At 42.5% G+C, this 21,047-nt stretch overlaps 5 protein-coding genes across 5 annotated transcripts; 2 read left to right on the forward strand and 3 right to left on the reverse strand.

Moving 5' to 3' along the window:
- Positions 1-412: 412 nt before the first annotated feature.
- Positions 413-1,252, forward strand: EAF01_005937 (uncharacterized protein; the record flags this gene model as incomplete). Its single annotated transcript, XM_038914191.1, has 1 exon — positions 413-1,252. One exon carries the CDS (start codon positions 413-415, stop codon positions 1,250-1,252), a length of 840 nt encoding a protein of 279 aa, XP_038770640.1.
- An 803-nt stretch (positions 1,253-2,055) lies between these two features.
- EAF01_005938 (uncharacterized protein) lies at positions 2,056-4,009 on the forward strand (the record flags this gene model as incomplete). Its single annotated transcript, XM_038914192.1, has 4 exons — positions 2,056-2,234; positions 2,287-2,762; positions 2,809-3,642; positions 3,711-4,009. 4 exons carry the CDS (start codon positions 2,056-2,058, stop codon positions 4,007-4,009), a joined length of 1,788 nt encoding a protein of 595 aa, XP_038770641.1.
- Positions 4,010-5,308: 1,299 nt separating this feature from the next.
- Positions 5,309-6,775, reverse strand: EAF01_005939 (uncharacterized protein; the record flags this gene model as incomplete). Its single annotated transcript, XM_038914193.1, has 4 exons — positions 5,309-5,517; positions 5,581-5,998; positions 6,064-6,150; positions 6,203-6,775. 4 exons carry the CDS (start codon positions 6,773-6,775, stop codon positions 5,309-5,311), a joined length of 1,287 nt encoding a protein of 428 aa, XP_038770642.1.
- Positions 6,776-12,887: 6,112 nt separating this feature from the next.
- Positions 12,888-13,298, reverse strand: EAF01_005940 (uncharacterized protein; the record flags this gene model as incomplete). The annotated part of the gene is made up of 2 exons (XM_038914194.1): positions 12,888-13,118; positions 13,242-13,298. The coding sequence occupies 2 exons, from the start codon at positions 13,296-13,298 to the stop codon at positions 12,888-12,890; spliced, it is 288 nt and encodes a 95-aa protein (XP_038770643.1).
- A 6,214-nt stretch (positions 13,299-19,512) lies between these two features.
- EAF01_005941 (uncharacterized protein) lies at positions 19,513-19,977 on the reverse strand (the record flags this gene model as incomplete). The annotated part of the gene is made up of 1 exon (XM_038914195.1): positions 19,513-19,977. One exon carries the CDS (start codon positions 19,975-19,977, stop codon positions 19,513-19,515), a length of 465 nt encoding a protein of 154 aa, XP_038770644.1.
- Positions 19,978-21,047: the final 1,070 nt, after the last annotated feature.

A 21,047-nucleotide genomic window follows, 5' to 3' on the forward strand; every position in this document is an offset into this window, starting at 1 on the left:
ACAACACAGGCGTTGAATGGACGCGGCACTGATCACGGAATACGGATTAACTGCTATGCCGTGGTTCACAGAGCACGGGCCGAGAAAAAGACATTGCTCTTTGTCTCTTCAAAAATCAACCGGAACCTCCTCCACTCCACAGCACAGAAACTGTTCGAATCCTTATTAAGGAGTCATAGTTATAATTTCAAGTTCTTCTTCTTTATTGAACTTGAATACGAGAGCTGTTTGAATCATTTATTTCATTTGATCGGATTCCTGCGATTCCTTCGCCACGAAAAGGTACGTTGCTAGGCTAAAATCAAGGGTCATTACATTCTATATAATCCTGCGCCTACCCGTGGAACCCATCATCTGACTAATTTCCACCTTTGTTACAGATCTCAGTACAAACTCATTTCCAACAACAATCATGGACTCTATGAGATCTCTGAATACCTCCCTTCCAGGGGGCAAATCACCTTCAAAACAATTGAACAGCGAACCTCCGCAACAAGTTCTTATCGCACAGTTCAAAGCTGCCGCTTTATCCGTCACCAATCTCTATAAAACTGCCGCTGCAGACCAAGGAAGAGCTAGGGCTGAAGGTTACCAAGATGCACTGGATGAACTCTTGAGTTTCCTCGATAAAGAAGATATTGGGCTGAGCGATGGCGAGGGTTGGAGGATCCGAAGATGGGCGACCGAGAGATTAGATGGCCGGGACACAGCATCACACAACGACAGCGATGACGAGGTTCTTGAAAAAGGAGATAGGGGATCATCACCAGTAATTCAAAGATCGCAAAGTTCGAGTCATATTTCGGCATCAACTTCTAAACCAACAAGAACTGCTTCTCCAATGAGCGCAGAAACAGCGCCTCCACCTGCGGCCGTTGTTTTGCCCGACCCAGAACCTCCAACCATTACAGCGCTTCCACAAGGCACATTCACTTTCCGATCTTCGCAGCAATATCCACAAGATCCTGATATTCTATTGTCAGACTTAGATCTATCAGATAAGAATCGCCCTCAACCCCATGATAATTTCGGTAATCAGTCAGCGGGTATCTCCCTTACTCGGCCCTCACGAACCAACGCAAGACACAGCAATCATTCGTCTCGATTAAACTCTAGATCTTCGACGACACAGATAAACAGAGGAGCTGGTCAAAAGAGGAAAATAAATTTTGGGGATTTCTTTGATTTAGGAAATCTAGGGCATGGAGACGATTCTTTCGGTGGGGGTGGAAAGAGGGGAAGATTCGTTTGAACTGCCACCGCCCTTCCTGCGTGCAGACTGTACATAACGATGTATTATACCTTCTATGGGGGGTACTAAACCACATCTTTACATTTGGTGGATTATGGACGATTTGTAACGACCTTGACGATAACATGCCTACACAAGCTTGGGAACTTTGTTCCTAAGCAGCATTTAAATGGGGGTAATGGAGTAGGGGAACAGAAGACCGTGCATTGGAAGGCGTCAATTAGACAGCGAATTTACCTGTCCATGGGGGCAATTAAGGGTCTCTATGTATAGATTAATTTTTCTTTCTTTTAATCATCAACTTAAATACCCATCATTAGTTTTCAAGTTTTTCAATTTAGAGAATTTTCTGTATTTCACATTGCGTTACGATGAAACATTAGCAGTATCTCGATCAGTGTCGAAAAACTACCTTCTCTGTCTTTCCATCGAAAGATAAATTTGAGATTCCAAACACCATGTTTTAGCAATTCTTCGTTGTTGCATAAGTGACAGAAATATTCAATATTGTCCAGCAATCCAATATTACAATGATCGTTGCGCCTACTACAGCATTCTTCACGTATCCACGTCTACATTATTCCGCAACGATCGTCATAAACGCCAGAGCGACATACTTTCCAAGACGCATACCATACCATGCCACGGAGAGGATTTTTGGAGCAACGCGACTAAGCTTCTACAAGTGATTAAGTAGCACATCAATTCTCAATCCTTTTGCTATATATGTGATGTTTCTCAAGTGTTTCTAAAAAGCGATTATCCATCTAGATTGCCAAAATACTTCCACCAGCGTCCCTACTATGAAGTTATTGACTACCCTCTTCCTTCTTGGTTCATCAAATGCACATCGGTGGCAGAGTTCCGATGCCTATGGCTATATAGTTGGTGGCTCTCATGATCATGTGGCAAGAGATGTACGAGAATTAGATTGCTTTAGTTACATGCGAACTACTGTTACCCCGTCATACATAGCTTCTGGGTACTTCCAATTCATCATTCACTCGGGTATACAGCACTAATGATTAAACAAGTTTGGTCACAGTCACTACAGTGGTTCTCAACGAAATCACATATACGGAAGCCAGCACAAATATAGCGTATGTGACCGCCAGAGATGTAAAACCACGAGACGTCGTTATAGTCACTGTTACTGGAGACGATGTTACACTCACAACCACGCTGGAAGCAATCACAAGCACGACTACGGAAACCATGCCGCCATATGCGACGAGTGCTTGTCCGAATCATAGCGCGTATGTTGAAGCATGTCGAAGTCACTGGAGCGTGGTGATAGCTACTATCACCATCACAGCTTCTACTTCGTATGTAACCGAGTACACTACTGTGAATCTACTAGGAACCTCGTTTGAAGGCTCGATCTCTACCCCCGCTTCGAACACCGTGGAAACTATCAGTGTGATTCCTTCCACTGATGTTCAAGGACTAACATCTAGTAGTAGCTTGAGCTCGAGCTCAACTGTAGGGGTTAACTCAACTTCTATGAATGGTATGTATTCTTATCTGCTGTTTCATTCTCGCGCTAATTTGTTCAGTCATTGCCTCATCCCTTTCATTCAGTAGCTTGTCATCCGAAACACTTTCTTCCTCTCAATCACCCGGAACTTCGATCAATTTATCGACGAATCCATCGGCCACTACCAATTTAAACACTGAAGTGCTGACGTCTACTACTACAATTGCTCCCAGTACTTTTTCATCCAGTCCTATATCTAGCGTTAGCAGTCTATCATCGGGATCTTCTTCTCAAATGACAGTCACCCTGAACTCACCCTCTATTACATTTGGTTCAGGTTCGACTTCATCCCAAAGTACATCCACGACTTCCTCATCAAACTCTCTTACCTCAAGCACAGGAAGCTCCGTTCCCTCTTCCATTATATTGCCTTCAACATTTTCGACTATCCCATCTTCAAACTCTTTAGTTTCCAGTTTGAAATTATCTTATACTACACCTTTATCCTCAACTGGCACGGGATTCTCAATACCCTCTTCTAATTTAGTCTCGGGAACGATCTCGACCTCTCTATCCTTATCTTCACTGACTTCCACCACTTTATCTACCATTCCCTCTTCGACCACCTCTTCCACTTCGACATCAATACTATCATCATATTCAACCACCTCTTCCACTTCGACATCAATACTATCATCTTCTTCAACCACCTCTTCGACATCCCTTTCATCCACATTCTCCACCATTACATCCCGACTCGTTACAAACAGCTCTCCCACCTCTACTTCCCTCCTCACCTCATCCCCATCTCCCATTCCTCGACCCCCTGTCTCTCCCCTTATCGCCACATGTAACGCCCCATCCGCCTGCCGTCAAAATCAATACTGTTCTTCAGACAACACCTGCTTATGTCGTATGTCACCTCCCCATTTCTCCATTTCTTCCCATTATAAAAATCCACTAACCCATCTCTTCTCCTAGAACCGACCGTAAACGGCACAGGCTACTGCATGGCCGATACCCCCTGCGCAGCCCTCTCCTCCTGCGCCATCGACTCCGATTGCGGCATCGGTTCCGCATGCATGAGAACTTGTTGTTCTACTAATAAATGTCTTTCGCTCCAGGGCTTATGTCAGAATCCTAATACGGCGATTGTTATTTTTAAGAGGGGTGAGGAGGGGAGTAGTGGTCATAAGATGGTTGGAGAAATAGGAGACGGGGAGGAAGAAGAAGAGTGGACTAACAGAGGACCATGGATTAAGAGATTGGGGAAAATTTGAGATGAGAATTTGGCTGTTGCATCCGTGTGGAAAATGAATCAAGGAGATTTGACATTGGAGTTCGTTTGGTGTTGTCATTTTGAGTAATATGTCGCTACCACATTATGAATGATATGCAAAATAATGAATATTTTTATACTTCAAACATGATTCCTCACTTGCTTTATGTATTGAACTTAATCCCTGAGGAAATTGTAGAGTCCCATCAACAGAATGCTCAGAAGAATCTCCCGAACACATTGTTTTTCATTAGTAACTCAACAATCCAGAGAATCCATCGAAATTCTTCCTACCCTCGCCGTCCTTACTAGCCAAACCAAGCTTCGAATCTGCCTCACCATACTCAAAGCCCATAGCTTGTACTTTTCAATCAACATCCGATACAATTTCTAACCTTCGTTCGGACCCTCATCTTCAATGAACAGGACTCAAGGAATTTTAGTTTGAATGAGTTTATCTATACTGAAAAGCTTCAGAACAGTAGCCCTAGCAAAAAGAAGACAGCTTGCACGGCTTTCTAGTCCCGTATATAAGGAGTTATCACACCACATCACACAACACAAGACATCTCACAGCAAGCAGAAATCGCATCCATCAACGCAAAGCAGGTAATTGCAAAGAAATTGGGGGTACTATCCAGTAGGCATCCGGTGCAGAATAAGCTGCGTGCCCAAAATGTTGTTGTCGTCTACCCATAACATCCATCATCCTATTGATTTATAGACGCTTTTCATGACCCTTATCTGATATGTTTGCCATAAAAAACCCTTCTTAATCGTTATCATCATAATTCCCATATCATCCATCCCATTCATTTAATCATCCAAATTATCCAACCCACCCACCAGCCTGCCCATCCATCCGTTCATTTCATTACACACCGCCAGGGCATATAATATCTCCATCGCCATTTGTGTAGATGCAAAACCCGAGAGTAGAAACGAATATGCAGACTATGCTGTTATGATGGAATCCTAAGCAATTTTGTGTAACCAAAGAAAATGAAAATCCCACAAAGAAAAATGAAACCAAATGTTATAACCCCAGATATAGTAGCGAGTAAGAAGTTTTGTTTATCCCAGGTCTCCGAGTCCATGTATCATAATCAGCACTTCATCTAGTTGGTGAAGCCATTGACCTGAATTTGAAACCATGATCAACCAAATCGTATTTAGTGAGAAAGAGGTATAGCCTAATGAACCGATGTTGAAGAAAGTGAGATATAGAAGTAGGAATTTGGTGCAGAAGATGCTGAGATAGTTATCTATATCGTTGGAGCGTAACTTTTGGCAAGTCAACTTATTGTTGACGGCGGTTTTGTTCGTTGCCGTTAGTATAGCCACGAAATCTTCCAGCCCACTGCATATTGGTGTCGTTATCATGCTCATTGTCATTCTCTGGGACAGAAAGATGATTTCTATTCATTGAGTCACCAGAGGACGAGTTTGTGAGACGACGTGTGTGAGGAGGACCGATGGGACCGAATGAGCCATTAGAGTTACGACGATCTGCAGTGATAAGATTAGTTCCTGTTAACCATGAAAAGATATAAGACGCTAAAAGAAACATACCACGACCATTTGCAACACCTTGAGTTGAGGTCGGGAGGGAGAAAGACGTGCCTTCTTTGCGGCGCCAAGATTGAGACGTACGGGATGTTCCACCAGTTGGAGTTGGAGTTGCACAAGGTGCTTCAATTTGAGTATTTGCTCCAGTCTGTGGAGAGACAGAAAGACCATGTTGACGACGATACCAGTTTGGAACTCCATGGTTAAGACCGAGAGAAACTTGGGTCGCCTTATCCATCGGCATTTCGTGCTTGTATTTACAGCCAACTTGAGTGAAAGCACAAGTGCCTTCATGAACCCACTTATCGCAGTAGATCTTTTCTCGGCGGAATGGACCCCCCATAGGAATCATTGCATTATTTGCTGGAGAAGCACTTGCAGGGGGAGAGACAGCTGAGGCAACGATAGAGTCGATCGCCAACTTGAAAGGGAAATCAGTATATATTTTCCATTGTCGGTATATTTGGAATGATTATATTCTCTTACCTGGGTTTGATCTCCTGGTCGACGGAAACCACCTTGCTGATTGACTCCAAACATTGGTGGGCCAAGCGGTGGAAGCTTTGCTACGACCTTAACAACTTATGTCAACACACCACCTGAAAACATAATGCTTTTAACGTACCTTGTTCGGAATCATAGGAGTACCAAACTCTGGCTTTGGTGAGCCATGCTGAAGCTCTGGAACAATGATGAGTCCTTCTGGACCTTGGTGACGAGGAATTCCATTAAGATCGGGAAGCTCATCAGCTGGAAGAAGTCTTGTGTAAGAGCCATCAGCTCGGCAAAAGCCGTAAGCAAAAGCAGAGCTGATTTGTTCAGGAAGAGGATAGACAGGACCAGGGCGAACCATGGTTAGTGGAGTAAAACCTTCTGGACCTAGGTAGGCCGGGTCGCAGATAGATGGGCGGCGCCAGCCGTTGCTGTTACCGTTGCCGTTGTTGTTCATACCCATGTTCTGAATAGGGATTTGGCTGGGCACTGTTCCGTTTCTACGGATACGTTCTTCACGCTCGCGAGCAGAATGAAAAGGATCCATCTTTTCGGGAGTAAGACAACGGGTACTATCATTATCGATCGGGGTTAGCGGTGAAACCATTTCTGTATCGATCGCATCAACTGCGTCACAACGCTCGTGAGAAGACTCAGGAGAGCTGGAAGGGTTGGTTTTAGAACATGTTTTGACTTGAGTTGACATGTTGAGTGTTTGATAGAGATTGAAATATCAGGATATGAAGAGGATTTGAAAACTAAAGGTACGAACGGGTGTATATTCGCGAAGTTTCGAATTAAGATTGTTGGAGATCCTGGAAAATGATTAATCGAATTAGTCAACACCCTTAAGAATAATAACAAGGATAAAGAATAATGGATGGAACAGACCTCTAATAAGGATTCTTCTAGAGCTTTGATGAAAGCTTCTGAAGAAAGTTCTCCGTTTGCTCTTCCAAATAAGGTTGGAAGCCTGCGGATAGCTGCACTTGTTTGCGGTAAGCCACAGACCACAATTCTTCTGTTAAAAACAGGGGCAAGCTGCAGGGACAACGATGAGAATCTGGATAGCTTACCTTACTTCCAAGGATTTTGAGAAATTACTTGAAGGCCTATGTAATTGTAAGTTGAGGATCAAGGGTACTTGTGGAGGTAGAAGTTGCTAGAAACATAAACTAGTACTCTGCAGCAAACGCACACGCTGCTTTGATCAATTTCTCCTAAAAGAAAATGATTCAAGAGTTTTCAAGTTTGATGTTTGTTGATACCATTGACAAGGAGCGCAATGTGATGTGATAGCAGACATACCGAAATAAATGAGGTGAGGAGTATCGACATACGTACAAATAGTGCGATAGAACTAGTGATAGAACTATTGAGTATTCAGGTCAAACCCGTAAATCAACGTGTCTACCGTTTAAATGCAAAAAGGGATGTTGAGGTTTCTGGTTTGTATGTTGCGATCTGAAGTTGCGAATTTGAGAAAGTTACAATTTGAGGATGTAACCACAGCAATCAAAACGCAATAAAATTTGTACAGAAAAATGGGAGGAAGTAGGGCAATTTGCTTTTAGGAAGCTCTATCTATGATAGAAGGAGACGGGAAAGCTCAGAAAAGGAAGTAGCGTGTTGAAAGTACTGAAGTATTTCATCTGGAGGTAGTTGTAAGGTCGAGAAAGGACGTAGCCAAGGCCAAAATCAACTCAGGTGTAAGCACTTTAGAAATTGACTGGAACTAGGGCTTAGCACATCTTTTTCGTTACTGCCAAGGAACTAGCAGCAATGACTTCGAGTGAATCTGAGAATTTATCACATGAGGGGGCCGAGGTCTTCTCAGCCTCTACTCTGCGAAGGGGCATTCCAACCCGACCAATTGAGATGGTCCAAGTCAATATTTAGATGAGAATCCTATAGAGTGAACCTTTTGTTGCATGTCTTATCTGTGAATTTCATGTTTAGAACGCCGTTTGGGAGTATATCTCTGACAGCTTGAAATTCTCTAAAAATATTGAATTCTGCGATTACATGTCATAATCGAATGTGGTCAGTCAGAAGAGCTTTCTGTACATGCTTACGCCTTCGCAATCCGCACACACATTTGTTATATATTTATCATGGGGCAGGTATACTTCGCATGGTCCAAAGCGTGTGTCGCATACCTCTTTGAGGTCATCGCAGCTGTGGTTTATAACCAGTATTTTTAGAAGCAAAGACTCGTTGATTCATGTAACTGCCTGCTACTATGAGAAGCTCAAACGCTAAACTATCCAAGGTTTCAAATCTGCTGCTGTTTGCGTATAGACACTTGGTGAATCTTCGATCCGAACTTCCAGGCCAAAGGCTTAAGATAGCCACTATCCTCTTGGTCATCATCTGTGATTCGGATTATAAATAGGGGTTTCGCAAAAATATGATATTGAATCCTTGAAAGCCAAACGAGCATCATCTTATCGCTATGTTTATGTTATTAGGATTAGCCTGTAAAGGATTTTCTGTGGCAAAAAAAAAGAACAGAATCCAAACATATGCGCGCCTCTACATATCTTATCAAGGCTACAAGGGTCAGTCTATGTGGACTTGAACATAGTATAAGAACCAAGACCCCTTTTAAAGCCACTAGGCCATAAATGATCACCAACACAAGGACTTTTGTCACATATCTTCAGTCTATGTGGCTTTAAATGGTATAATTTGAGGCCGAGCTGAAATCGATACAGCAAAAGTATCTCGAGTTAGAATTTGGTATACTTTCTGAAGTGCGGGGATAGAGGAGAGGCGCAATACTGTTGAGTTTGGAACCACTTGGATTCAGAATGATCTCATCCCTCAAAGACTTCTTGATTACTTTTCTGCAGTTTTCGATATGAAATGTGAGAGACTCTTGGAAAAGCACGAGGAGACCCATATTTCTGCTCTGCAACAGCAAGCCTAAGTTCACATGCCCAGAGGTACAATATTCTTGCCCAGATAAAAGAACCTGAGTGCTTTGAAGGGGCAGTACACACCGAGAAGCACTTAATAAAATTGTTGACGAGAGGCTTCCGAATAACATGGGAGATATGGCGGCTGCCAAAAACAGAATCTCATGAGGTCTTGGTATTGATAGTCTGATAATTATTCTCGCACCGACAATGTCGTCAATCCGCGAGCCAAGATCCAAAGCCGCTGCGGTTTGTTACTAGAAAACGGAAAACATACATCCAGTACGTAAGTCAGGACCGGCTCATAGATATTGTCCAATTTGTCGCGACTACCTGCGATCTTCATTCATCATCTATGAATGGGCTAGTTATCAATTTATGGTACAGACTATGATGGTTCTAGGCACACGAAAACTTTTCGTAGACAGGTCTGAAGCAGCGGTCTACTTGATTTGGCCAGAACAAGCTTTTATCTTGTCAGTGCGAGATAATCAGGCTGTGGTTGCTTTTTCAACTGCAAGAATAACCGGAAGACTCTCGACCTGCCATATAATGAGGAGGAGGAGGAGGAGGACGCTTCGAGACCTCGGTGTTTTTCATTTGATGAAGTCGTTCTGTGATTCTTCTCTGGATCAAACTTTTGTCCCAATCACAGGCGCTGGATTATATATACCCCAGAGCTTTCATGTCATGGACAATCACCGTATGTTAAAGAGTGACCTTGTCCAGCTATGATTCATTGCCATGGTATATAAAGAGCAAGGAGTAAAGCGCTCCTTGCCTGGTGTCTGCTGGCCATAGGAGCGCCAGTTGCTGAAAGCACCATTATTCGTAATCATGCGCTGTCAGGCAGTCATTTCAACGCAAGCCCAAAATCTTGTTCAACCACGAGGGGGGAGGGGAGGGGGATGGGTCATGGTATTATGACACGATTGTTGGCTATTGCCACGTGGAATATTGAGCAGAAGATCGGAGGTTTCCGGAAGTGCTTTCATTGTCCCTTTGAACTTCGGATGGACCTCAGAATGGCAGAGGACTTTGATGACATCAGAGGCAACGAAAACCTTCAGATTTCTACAGCGATAGACTGTTGGTACCAATCTTATTCTCGAATTTTATGAAGTGCGGTTTCTGCGGTGAATAATTGATGTGAAGGATTCATACCGAACTCAGATTTTTGGATCAAATCGGGGTTTCGCTGTAACTTCTTATTAAGAGGCCCACGTAAAATTTTGCAGATAAGATGGAGCTACAGGACTCGTTAGTTGTTTCAATCTTGAGGAGGTTTGGAAAGTGAGCACCGTGATGGAGCGCTGGTAAGTTGGAAGTTGAGAAAAGTGCCCATTTAGCTATGTACTGAAGACTGGTGCTTGCTCTTAGGGATTGCTACTGATAGGAGAATATGAAACCTGGTGCTTCGCAGGCCTGTAGGATATGTCCAGACTAAAGTCCAAATTTTGTAATTGGCATTCGAGGCAGCCTTGTAGTGTTTCTGCAAGGGAATTCGAGAGTGATATAGCTGAGCCAATTGCTTATTGAATGTTACCCACCCACTTGCCTTGTATATACCTATGTGCGACACACTTCTAGACAAGGGGAAGAATTTTTGTTGACAGCGGCACAATCGAAGAACTGGAGGATGAAGTCCGTATCGCCGAAACATTAATTCATGTAGTCGCAGGGGTTTTATCGTAAGAGGCCATGTCGATTGGAAATCTTCGAAAAACTATGAAGTATGCAAGTTAGCGGATTGTTGTAGTGAAGTATGTATAGGGTTCCCGAGCGAGTCTGTGCAACCCTGGATAGCGATGTGCAGGGAAGGTTACATGCGCAAACAATTGAGGTGGCTGATTACATGTCTCGGGTATTACCATCCATGCCGTCCCAGAAAACAGACACGCAACATCAATCATGCGGTTTCAATTGAAACCATGATGGAAATGGGAAAGGAAAAGAGACTAACCGTTGGTTGGTGTTGATGTCGAAGAAGGACAGCTGAAGCCTAAATGATTGAAGAAGCGAAGACGCTCTGACACCATCTCTTATTAGCTACCTTCCCAATGAGCAATGATCTAATTTGGGTATGGGCTAATTCTGGCAGGAACAATTTACATCTTCTTGCTATGAAATGGGAACTCAATTTGCCGGAAATGATTTTGCGTTGTGTATTTGGCAGTTAACAATATGATATCCGCCAGCAACTAACCTAGATACATCATTCGTGATTATCCACGACTTTCTTCTTCGATCTTCTGAGGAGGAGAATCTCTTGACCATAAGAATCCTCTTTCCTCTCATTGTTTCAAGGACTTGCCGATCAAACGTGGAGACTTCATCACAACGGCATCAGCAGCGGCTTGAGGTTCCAAGAGATGGAAGTTACTGGAGACTCCGATGACCGAGTCTGCTCACGACGGACTCGTTATCGTTGCATCGTATCTTGATATAATGCAATTACGTGGGAAAAGTATCAGCCATGGACAATCTTAGGATTGTAAAGCCGAGATTTATTAACATCGACTCCTGAGTAATTGCAAGCAGGTCCGCGAGACAAAGGTGAAATGAGGATTGCGTGCAGAAGGCCAAGTATCCAGAGCAATTACTCTCGGAGTTGAAAATCCAGGCTTCAATTGAGCTCTTAGTCCTATCACTTCAGATTCAACACGTAAATGCTGCTATTATAACATAAGAAAATACACCCAAATCTGCATCTGGCAACACAATCTCACAGTCCCATTGTTCTTTTATCAATCAAAGGATCTACATGTACCAACAACCACGCCAGTCTGTCATTTCTATCATCATTATCTACCACTAAGGGGTATATCTGTGCCAATGTCTGAATTTTGTCTGCAGAGTGCAAAAGTCTTTCTTATTTTGCACATCTAGCAGTTCCAACTCCAACCACATTCGACGAGAGACACAATTAAATCCACCATTTTTCAACAACTTATGATCCACTTGCAACACTCTCTCGACTCTAACTTCAAAAATATTGTTGTGAGTTTTGAGAATGTGTGTATCCATTGCAAGTAACTTTCGACTGGATATGATTTGGCTTTATTCTTGGTTTCGAAAATGTATCTATTCTATCTCAACTTTCTTTATCCTTGTACTACTGTGGCATAAGAACTCTTTCTGCAATGAGTGATACAGCTCCAGTACTGTTTTGATAACGGCTTGTCAAATTTGTTGTTGCTTTTGGAGTATCATGTTTCTGCTGAGAGTAGGTATTTGATGAGATGCCTGTCTATGTGGCCTGGAAGACCAGCTCTCGGTAGTTCTTGTTATTGTCTTATCAAAAGTTGTTAAAATTGTAGTATTTGCTATATTCAAAGTCTTTGTAATTGTTAGCTCCTTCTCATCAAGTCTTCGCATGATATCATTCAGTACCATGGAATTCCTTCAAATACCCAGCCAATTTAATCGAAGCTAATGAGGCTACACTTGTTCTGTGGCTAAACCTCTTGTAGTTGTTAGCTTTGTCTAACTTAAAATTTACTGGGAGCTATTGTCTACCATTGGCTTCTTGTAGTCGCTCATTGTTACCTTACAGAAGCTGCTAAGATGCCAATGTTGAGTATTCAAGTCCTTTACAGTAGTTCGTCCTACTTCTTTGATAGTCCGCAGAACTTCCCTCATGTTATTTGCCGTCGATCTGTAGCTCTCGTTACCAATCGCTTGCTGTCAATATCACCATAAAACACATAGAAATCTGATCATAAAAGTTGCGGGTGGGAAGGAAGATTGGATTGTGAAATAAAGCAAGTCTCCTTGCACGCAGGCGCAGAAGAGAACAGTATCCTTTATCCCTCCGAAGGCAGGGTGCGAGCCATACCAATATCCCCACTGCACTCTCCCTCTAGAGCTCCACCAATACCCCTCCAACAGTAGTCTTCAGTCCTCCAAAGGTAGAGTGCGAGTCAAACCAACATCACCACTATTTTCTCCCCCCAGAAATCCACCAGCTCCGGCAGCAGTAGCGCTTTCATTTTTTTCTCCGGCAGCACTTCCTCCTTCTCTGTGGCCGTCACCACCACCCAAACTAGCACTGCCGCTTTCCAATCTTCCAATCTCATAGTTGTAGGCCTCGTTGGCAAGTCGATCGTTGCGACGCTCTTCCCATTTCTGGCAGACGTAGTATAGGAGAAAATAAGCGACCAATCGTTAGTATAAATTCAAATCTAATTGCTGCAAATTTGCGAAAAGCCCTTGAAATTGTCCTAAAAGCATTCAATAATATACACATACAAGAGCACAACCGACACCGAGAAGCACCAATACCATTTTGGCAAAGAATTGGCCCATTGCGATGAGCTAGTGGAGGTTGACTTTGATTTGTCAATTTCGAGGATTTTGAACTGATTCAAAATATTTGTGGTTGTTTTGGCAATTTTCAAGAATCTAACGTCTATCTACCAAGAAGTTCAACCAATCCTATCCAAGCGGTCAAAATAACTGCGCTAACCGCCTTGGATATCTGAACTTCTGTCCCATCTCTTATTCTTAAAGCCCTATGAGGCTGCGATAACCTTTCTGAAGCTTTTATTGGCTCTTCAGATTCACGTAAGGGCTGTCTAGCACATGACACAGGTACCCGGGGAGCTAATCATTACCTCAAGCTCTTCTGTTGCATATCTGTAAGAATTGTGGGGCTTTCAAATGTGCTAGGTAGCCAGTAAAATTCATCTACTTTCGAGAGATTTCGCGCTAGTATATTGAATACAGATCAAGTCGGGTCATGACGGAAAGTACCTTTGACTAGCTCATTTAAGAACGCCACCAGAGTTTCAGACGAGCAACACAAAGGCATATTCTCTTAGTTTAATCACCTGCCTAGTTACCAGAATAGATACAAGAGGTTCTCCACATTACTTCCCACATCAAGATCCCGTGTCCAAGTCTAGCAGAAATAATAAGTACCTCTTAATTGTTGCATGCCTGGGAATTCAGTGCTTGACATGGGTATTCAGTGGTCGGCAAGCTTTACTAATCAATTAGATCCCAATTTGCGTTGTTAATCTGATAGGATGAGCCATTTAGCTCAATCAGGTTGAAAAAATTGGAAGTGTCCTTCCAGACCTAGGTTTGTTGATTTTTTTATAATTTATGAATTACTATCTCAAAAAATCAAAGCAGGATCAAACAACTCGAGTAAACTGACACCTCACAACAAATGACAACTCATTCAATAGATTTCTTTGTAAGTAGTTTGTTTCATGCATTTTTGTTTGTGAATAGTTGAACTTTGGTATTGTGAGATTAGTTCAATTGCTTTGCTCAATTCTCGGCTATAACCGAGCGAAATACGGGGTAAAGTATGTTTTTCTACTCACAAACCTTGACTCATTGACAGAACACAACAAACAATGTTGAAGTTGTTACGAAATGATGAACTCCGTAGAATATGTAATTTTATTATTAGGCCAATGTATCTGTATATCTATTGCGTCATCTTGTCTTCATATGGTAATTCTCAATACTTTTATCCTCAGCACCCTGGTCCTTGGCTGAAAACCCTTCGGAAGTGAATCTATTAACATATGCTACAATCTAAAGTGGCTTTGGCTTATAAAATTAGGTTACTTTGTACCTGATACTGCATGCCTTGCAATATAAACGTATATACCCACGGCTCAATCATTCCAAACAACTTGATTGCCATACCACGGCACGGCGATAGCAACATTCGTCACTTCCAAGATTTTAGCAAGCAGATACTAAAGCGAGCCACCAAAAAGCTCCAGGAGTCAATCGGAGTCAGCTTCTTCACCTAGCCCCAGCACAAGCTCGGAAAACCAGAGGCCTGTGTCAATTATTTTATGTGCAAGTTGTTAAAACTTTGGTATAAGCAGATGCAATGATTCGAGACTTTTCAATGAACGAGCTATTTTCCTTTAATCGAATATGCAGAGAAGTATCAAACTGCAAAGTATGGTCGGTTCTTCAACAGGTTCTCAGAAAATGGTAAGCTAATAAAATACGATTCTGCAGATCATTTTTTAGAAAAGAAAATAGAGACAGCAACTCACAGAGCGACTGGTCCAACTTGCATCTCACGAGTGATATCTCTATATACACATCCACTTGCAACCCAACTCCTTTATAGTGATGGCGCATCCATTACTCTCCTAAATCAATCAACTTTCATAGCCCTACAGAATCTTACATATTGGTGATTAGACCAGTTCCCACGAGACTCGCATTTACTACTCCGCCTTTCAAAAGTAGCATCGGCTTTCAAGAATTTCCGGCCCCCACTCGCACAACATCAGAACAAGCTTCACCAATACTACCAAACCAATCCCAACTACAAGGGAGACACGCTATATATATTAGTCCGATATCTCATCTTCTCCGCTGTGGCAGTCATTGTTGTATGTGCAGCGATGCCCGGCCCTGGGCCAACACATATAGGCTTATAAAAGGAGAGATAACTCAACTGACTGTATGGAACCAAGCGTAAGAATATCCTCGCCGGTATGAAACTCATCTATCGTGCACGCCTTTGCAGAGAGTTCGCTTGCCCTGCCCAGACTCCAGCAGTTTCACGTGCAATGCAAAGCCCTTCGCATACAAAGCTATTAACCACAAATAACTCATCTAATTATCAACTATTAAGTAAGGGTCCCAGATGCACATGAATATGTACAATAATAACACGCTAGTCTGACCAATATCAACAAAACTGACCGTGGGATATTGGCTTAGGCATAGCTACATCTAACTGATCTCGAAACCTTCATTAAACCGGCCAACGTCAACGTCAAAATCAACGTCGAAAATCAATCAATACTTTGCGCAAACCTAGTACAAATACGCGCGCAATATTATCTGCATATCGCGATGCTGCCGCCCCTAAAAAAGGGTAATGTCTCACAAACAATTTACAAAGACTACACAGATCTCATCATTTCTTGAATGAAAAGACTTACCATCATACGAAGAGAGGAACCAGCAGTATTCGAAGCCCACAAGCACCATTCATACCAACGCCACGACCTCATTGGAAAATATTCGATGACATGTTGCCAGCTTTCGTGGACACGGAGCATAAATCGTGTTCTTTCGAGTGCCAAATCACACACAGGAAGTGTTGCACAACAGTCTGGAGGAGAGAATGAAGAGTGATATTTGTGGGAGCAAGCGGAAGTGTAGACTATCTAGTGATATTCTATGTGTACCATACAACCATGAACATGACTGGGTTTTCGGGGAATATAGAATAAATTTGAACGTGCCCCCCTGAAGTTCATAACAAGAAGCAGTTCTAAGATTGTGATGAAATCAAGCGCAATTAGGAGGAAACGCAAATTGCAACAGTCCTTCGTGTAAGACAGCGAGATAATACTGAATATACGCACGAAACCATTCTTGTAAAGCAACGAGAGAGTCCCGAATAAACGCACATAAATATATCTGTCTATCTATTAAACTGCCGACTCGATACATCTCACTTGTCTTATGAAATCTTACAATACAACATTAAGATTCTACATATAGACTTCCATAGAAAAGACTCTAATAAGAGCATTCCTTCATCAACCTGCACAATATCAGTCTCTTTCACATCAAAACAAAAGAACACATGCACGGGATATAAGAGTACACTTACCTCCCCCGGCGAGCAGCCAAAACACACAAGTACACAATATTAAAACAAAACATCCCCTACCATTTTTCCAACCCACCAAAACCATTCAACAAATGTAGCATTATAATCATGACTCGTACCTCACAAAATCCAAACCCAAGAGTACGTCACAAACACCATCCACACGACTAACAAGTCACAAAAGAGTCATCTGATATTCCCCAGATTCTGATCTTCGTTTCATCTTCATCTCTATAGAACCAGATACTTAGGTAAACAGACTCGAGGTAGGTACTCATCTAATACCTACTAACCCTCAGATCTCAGATTCTCCAACCCCCAGGATTCCAGAATTCTCAACACTTTAAAAACCACTCCCGCAAAACCCTAACTTCAAGTACCTAGCCAGTTGCGTTTATTCAGCAAAAACAACAAATAGGTATACACAACATCCATCTCTAGATTTCCAATCTCCCATCTCCAACATTCATTCTACCTAAATACGATTGAAATCACAAATCCCCAACTTCCTCTTTCGCTCCCCAACCCCTCTCCCTCTCCCCCCCAAGCCCGAACCCAAACCACAAACTCACCATCAAAACACCACGTACAAAGCTAATTACTAGCTAATCATTAGCACAACTTACAATCTCCACGCGCCGGCACGCCGGACAATGCGGGGTCCGGGGGAGGGAGGGAGCGAGCGAGGGTTTCTTGGCATTAGTTTGTTTTACTTCGTACACTGTAGGTAAGCAAGCGAGCGAGCAAGCAAGCAAGGAAATTTAAAAAGTCAAAATGGGAAAATAAGAGGAGCGGTTACGTACGGGTTTATTTTTTGGTTGACGGGAGGAGGGAAGGATAGAGTATTGTTTGAGTAGATATTTCATGCTATAGGACTATTATACGGAGGATTATCATATTTATACGAGGAATCATATAAGTTATCAAAAATTAAATAGATGAATAGTTGACTATGATATTATATATAGTACAATACAACACAATGCGATGTTTACAATACGATACGATACGATATGATACCTACCGTACAATGCGATGAGTTGAGATAGATTCATACACCGATGCATCATCAACCTAAATTACCTAGTTTTCACATTTTCGACAACTAAATCATTGGATTGTTGATTTGTATGAGATGGAAACGTACTTCTTCTGCATGTACCGTCCATAAAAAATTATATACATCTGAAACTTACACTTCACCTCACCTCACCATACTCACATCGCCTCATCATTAACCATTCACATCTCAAATTTCCCTTTACTCCAAGTAAAACATACACCTAACACATGCTTCCTTCTGTCATAACCCCCCTCTAAACCCCCCTTTCTCAACCCCCCTTTTCAATTCTCACCACCGCTCACCCATTCATCCATCCCCTTAGAAAACATCAAGAAATAATTTCAATCTTATCTTATTATTTTTCTCTCCCCTCTCTCCTCTCCTCCCTTTTTACCCAAAATGCGGGGAAATCATAATATATGCATGTACGAATATATGCGCATATGCGTCTATAACTGAACAGAAATGGAGATGAGGTATAATCCAGGTACGGATACAGGTACAGATACAAACATAGAAAATGTGCGATATGATGCGATGCGATGGAATATAATGTACTCCATACCCCCATCCATACACATCCATACACACACGTATATGAATCAGGAGCTCCCACATCAATCCTCTTACACAATCAAAATCTCCTTTGGGATATTTAGTACATATATGTCTCACTTACTCCACTGCACTGCACTGCACTGCACTCCACATATCCACAGTATTCTCCATGAGATGAGGGAATTATTCATTTCGATTCCTATTTCCTTCCAGAAAGTCTAGAAAGAGAAAAGTTCGCACTCCGTACAGGAGAGGAAAAGGAGTTGGTAATGGCAATGAGAGTCATTATGAGACCCAAGATCTGGGAGCGGGGAAGCTGTATACTTTGTAATTATTGATCATACCTACTAGGTATATGTTGATGAGGATGTACGTGTGTCTGGTCTTGGTTTAGTGTTTAGTCATGCACCACACGTGTTTTGATGATGATGATGATGATGATGATTTTGCAATGTGCTGTGCCAAGCGGGGTATCGGTATTGGCGGGAGTTGAGTAACCTTGATAGCTTTACAGCACAATGTATTCAAAGATTCGCTCAAGAGTCGACATGTGCAATTTTAAATGATCATCACCAAAAAGATATTGAAATCCGTTTGACTGGATTATATTAATCGTATTGTATCGTATTCATTGTATGTAATAACATCTTTATAACGAAGAATTATCCTCATGAACCAACTGACTACTAGGTAACTAGTTCCCCTGCGTACATCCTTCCATTCATCCTTCCTTCCCCTGTCTCCCAAACATAGAAAAATCCGGGGTATCATAAAGTTACTAGGTACTTAGGTAGGTACTTTGGGTGACAACATACTTACATACATACATACATACATACAGCGTCAATCGCTCATTGAACCAAAGAAAAATAGAAAATAAATATGTAAAATAAAAATCAGATAACTTTTTTTATGCCCCCCGCCCGTTCCTTTCCTTCCCTTTCCTGCCCATTTGCCATTTTTGGCTTGTTGATTTGTTTGTTTTCCCTTCCCCATTGTTGCGCCGTTTGTGTTGAGTGCGAAGATGATGAGATGAGATGAGGTGAGTTGTTTAGGTGTGTATTAGGAGGAGTGAAGTAGTAATGTAATGTTGAAAACGCCATCATAATGCTTTCATGTGTTGAAATGCGGATTGCCTGCCTGCCTGCCTGTCCAGATAGGTAGAGCAAAGCAAAGCAATGCCACACAGAGCCGCAAAGAAAAACTCATAGGTATCGTAATGCAATTTGCACAATGTCTCGAGACTTCTTTCTCACAAGGAGAAAAAGAACATCATCTCTCAACACCTACGCCGATCTGGTCGAATTCCTCGAAGTCCATCTTTCGAGAAACCCTCCACTCCTCGCGCTTCGAATACTCCCATTGCTATCCTCGGAGCTCGTCGAGCTCTTGCGTTCGCTGGCCGGTCGTGCACTCGTATAGTTTCCCGCGCCGCCGCGTCCAACGTGCCACATGCCTCCCTCGCTCATCTTCTTTTCGCGGGTGCTTTGACGTTCGAGTTCTTCGTCGAAGGAAAATGGGGCTTTCTTGGACGTGGGCAGAATGTTGCCGGCGCCGCCGCGGCCGCTGCTGAATTTAGATGAGGTTTGAGGGAGACCGAGGGTGAAGAGGGAGGCGGGACCCCGGGCGTTGCTACCGTTGCTGGTTTTGGGGGCTTTGAAGGTGTTTCCTGCGCCGCCGCGGCCGGAGTGGATGAAGGAGGATGTGGCAACGTGAGGGTGTGGTTCGGTGACTTGGTATCGGGCTGTCATGGTTGTGGTTGGTTGGTTGTTGAGGATGTAGATGTGGAATTGGTAGTTGATTGAAGGGTGTTGAAAGTATTCAAAGGCTATGAGTACTTTTTGAAGATTGGTTGATCAGGTAGTGAAATTGATGTGGATGTGGTGAAGTATTTTATGGTTGAGTATTGTTTGGTAGTAAACGTTTAGGTTATAGAGTGAATCGATGATGAAACTATAGTAGCTTTTTAATTGTATGAGTACGTAGTGGTAATAGTAGTAGTTTGATATTGATCTGATGTATTTGAGTAGGTAGTAGGTAGAAACAGAGGAATGTGGGCCAACGTTTTCTTATATCCTTTTCTCTTTAATCCTTTTATTATTACGCCTCACTTTGTATATAGAATATAGAGTGCAGGTGACTCGTTTCCACCATACGAGTCATCTAGCTAAAAATAAACAAAAAGTTTTTTCTTCTTCCATGATTTCCGTGTCCAAGAATCTCTTCTTTCACATTTTCCAACGCATTTCGCATTCTAAATTTCTCACGATGTTTGACACTTTGCAGTTAGAGGTAACCGCTCTCCGCTTTGCCGTAAAGTAAACAAAATGACATGGATCAATCAACCTTGGGAAGTCATTTTCCATACAATTACTCGCACGCACCAACTTCCTACCAACCAATTTGGAGCCAAGTTGCCAAAGTTACCAAAGTTCTCGCACTCGTGATGGATTTGGTGGTTACTATTACGAAATCACTGAACGCTAGATCCTTCTATTTCCATTCGCTTAAGGGGAAAATCCTCGAAAATCCTCGAAAAATGATCATTTTTAGCTTCTTCCTTGTCTATCCTGGTTCGTATGTTCCTGGGCCTCCTGGTCGTGTCCCTGGCCTCTGAGCAAACCTGGGGGTAATTGAAATTCGGATATCCAGTCGATCTTGCAACATCGTGAGTGACTATACGAATAGTTTCAATTTCGTCAGCAATTTCGCATCAGATCTCTCATGCATGCCAACTTGCCAAGTCGATGAGTTGAGGAGGAAAAAGTTACGCTTGGTACAAGTTACTAAATGGCCAGCCATGTGGTGTGTGTGGTACGGT

Source organism: Botrytis porri (assembly GCF_014898465.1).
Source record: "Botrytis porri strain MUCL 3234 chromosome Unknown BPOR_007, whole genome shotgun sequence".
Taxonomy (NCBI): Eukaryota; Fungi; Ascomycota; class Leotiomycetes; order Helotiales; family Sclerotiniaceae; genus Botrytis; species Botrytis porri.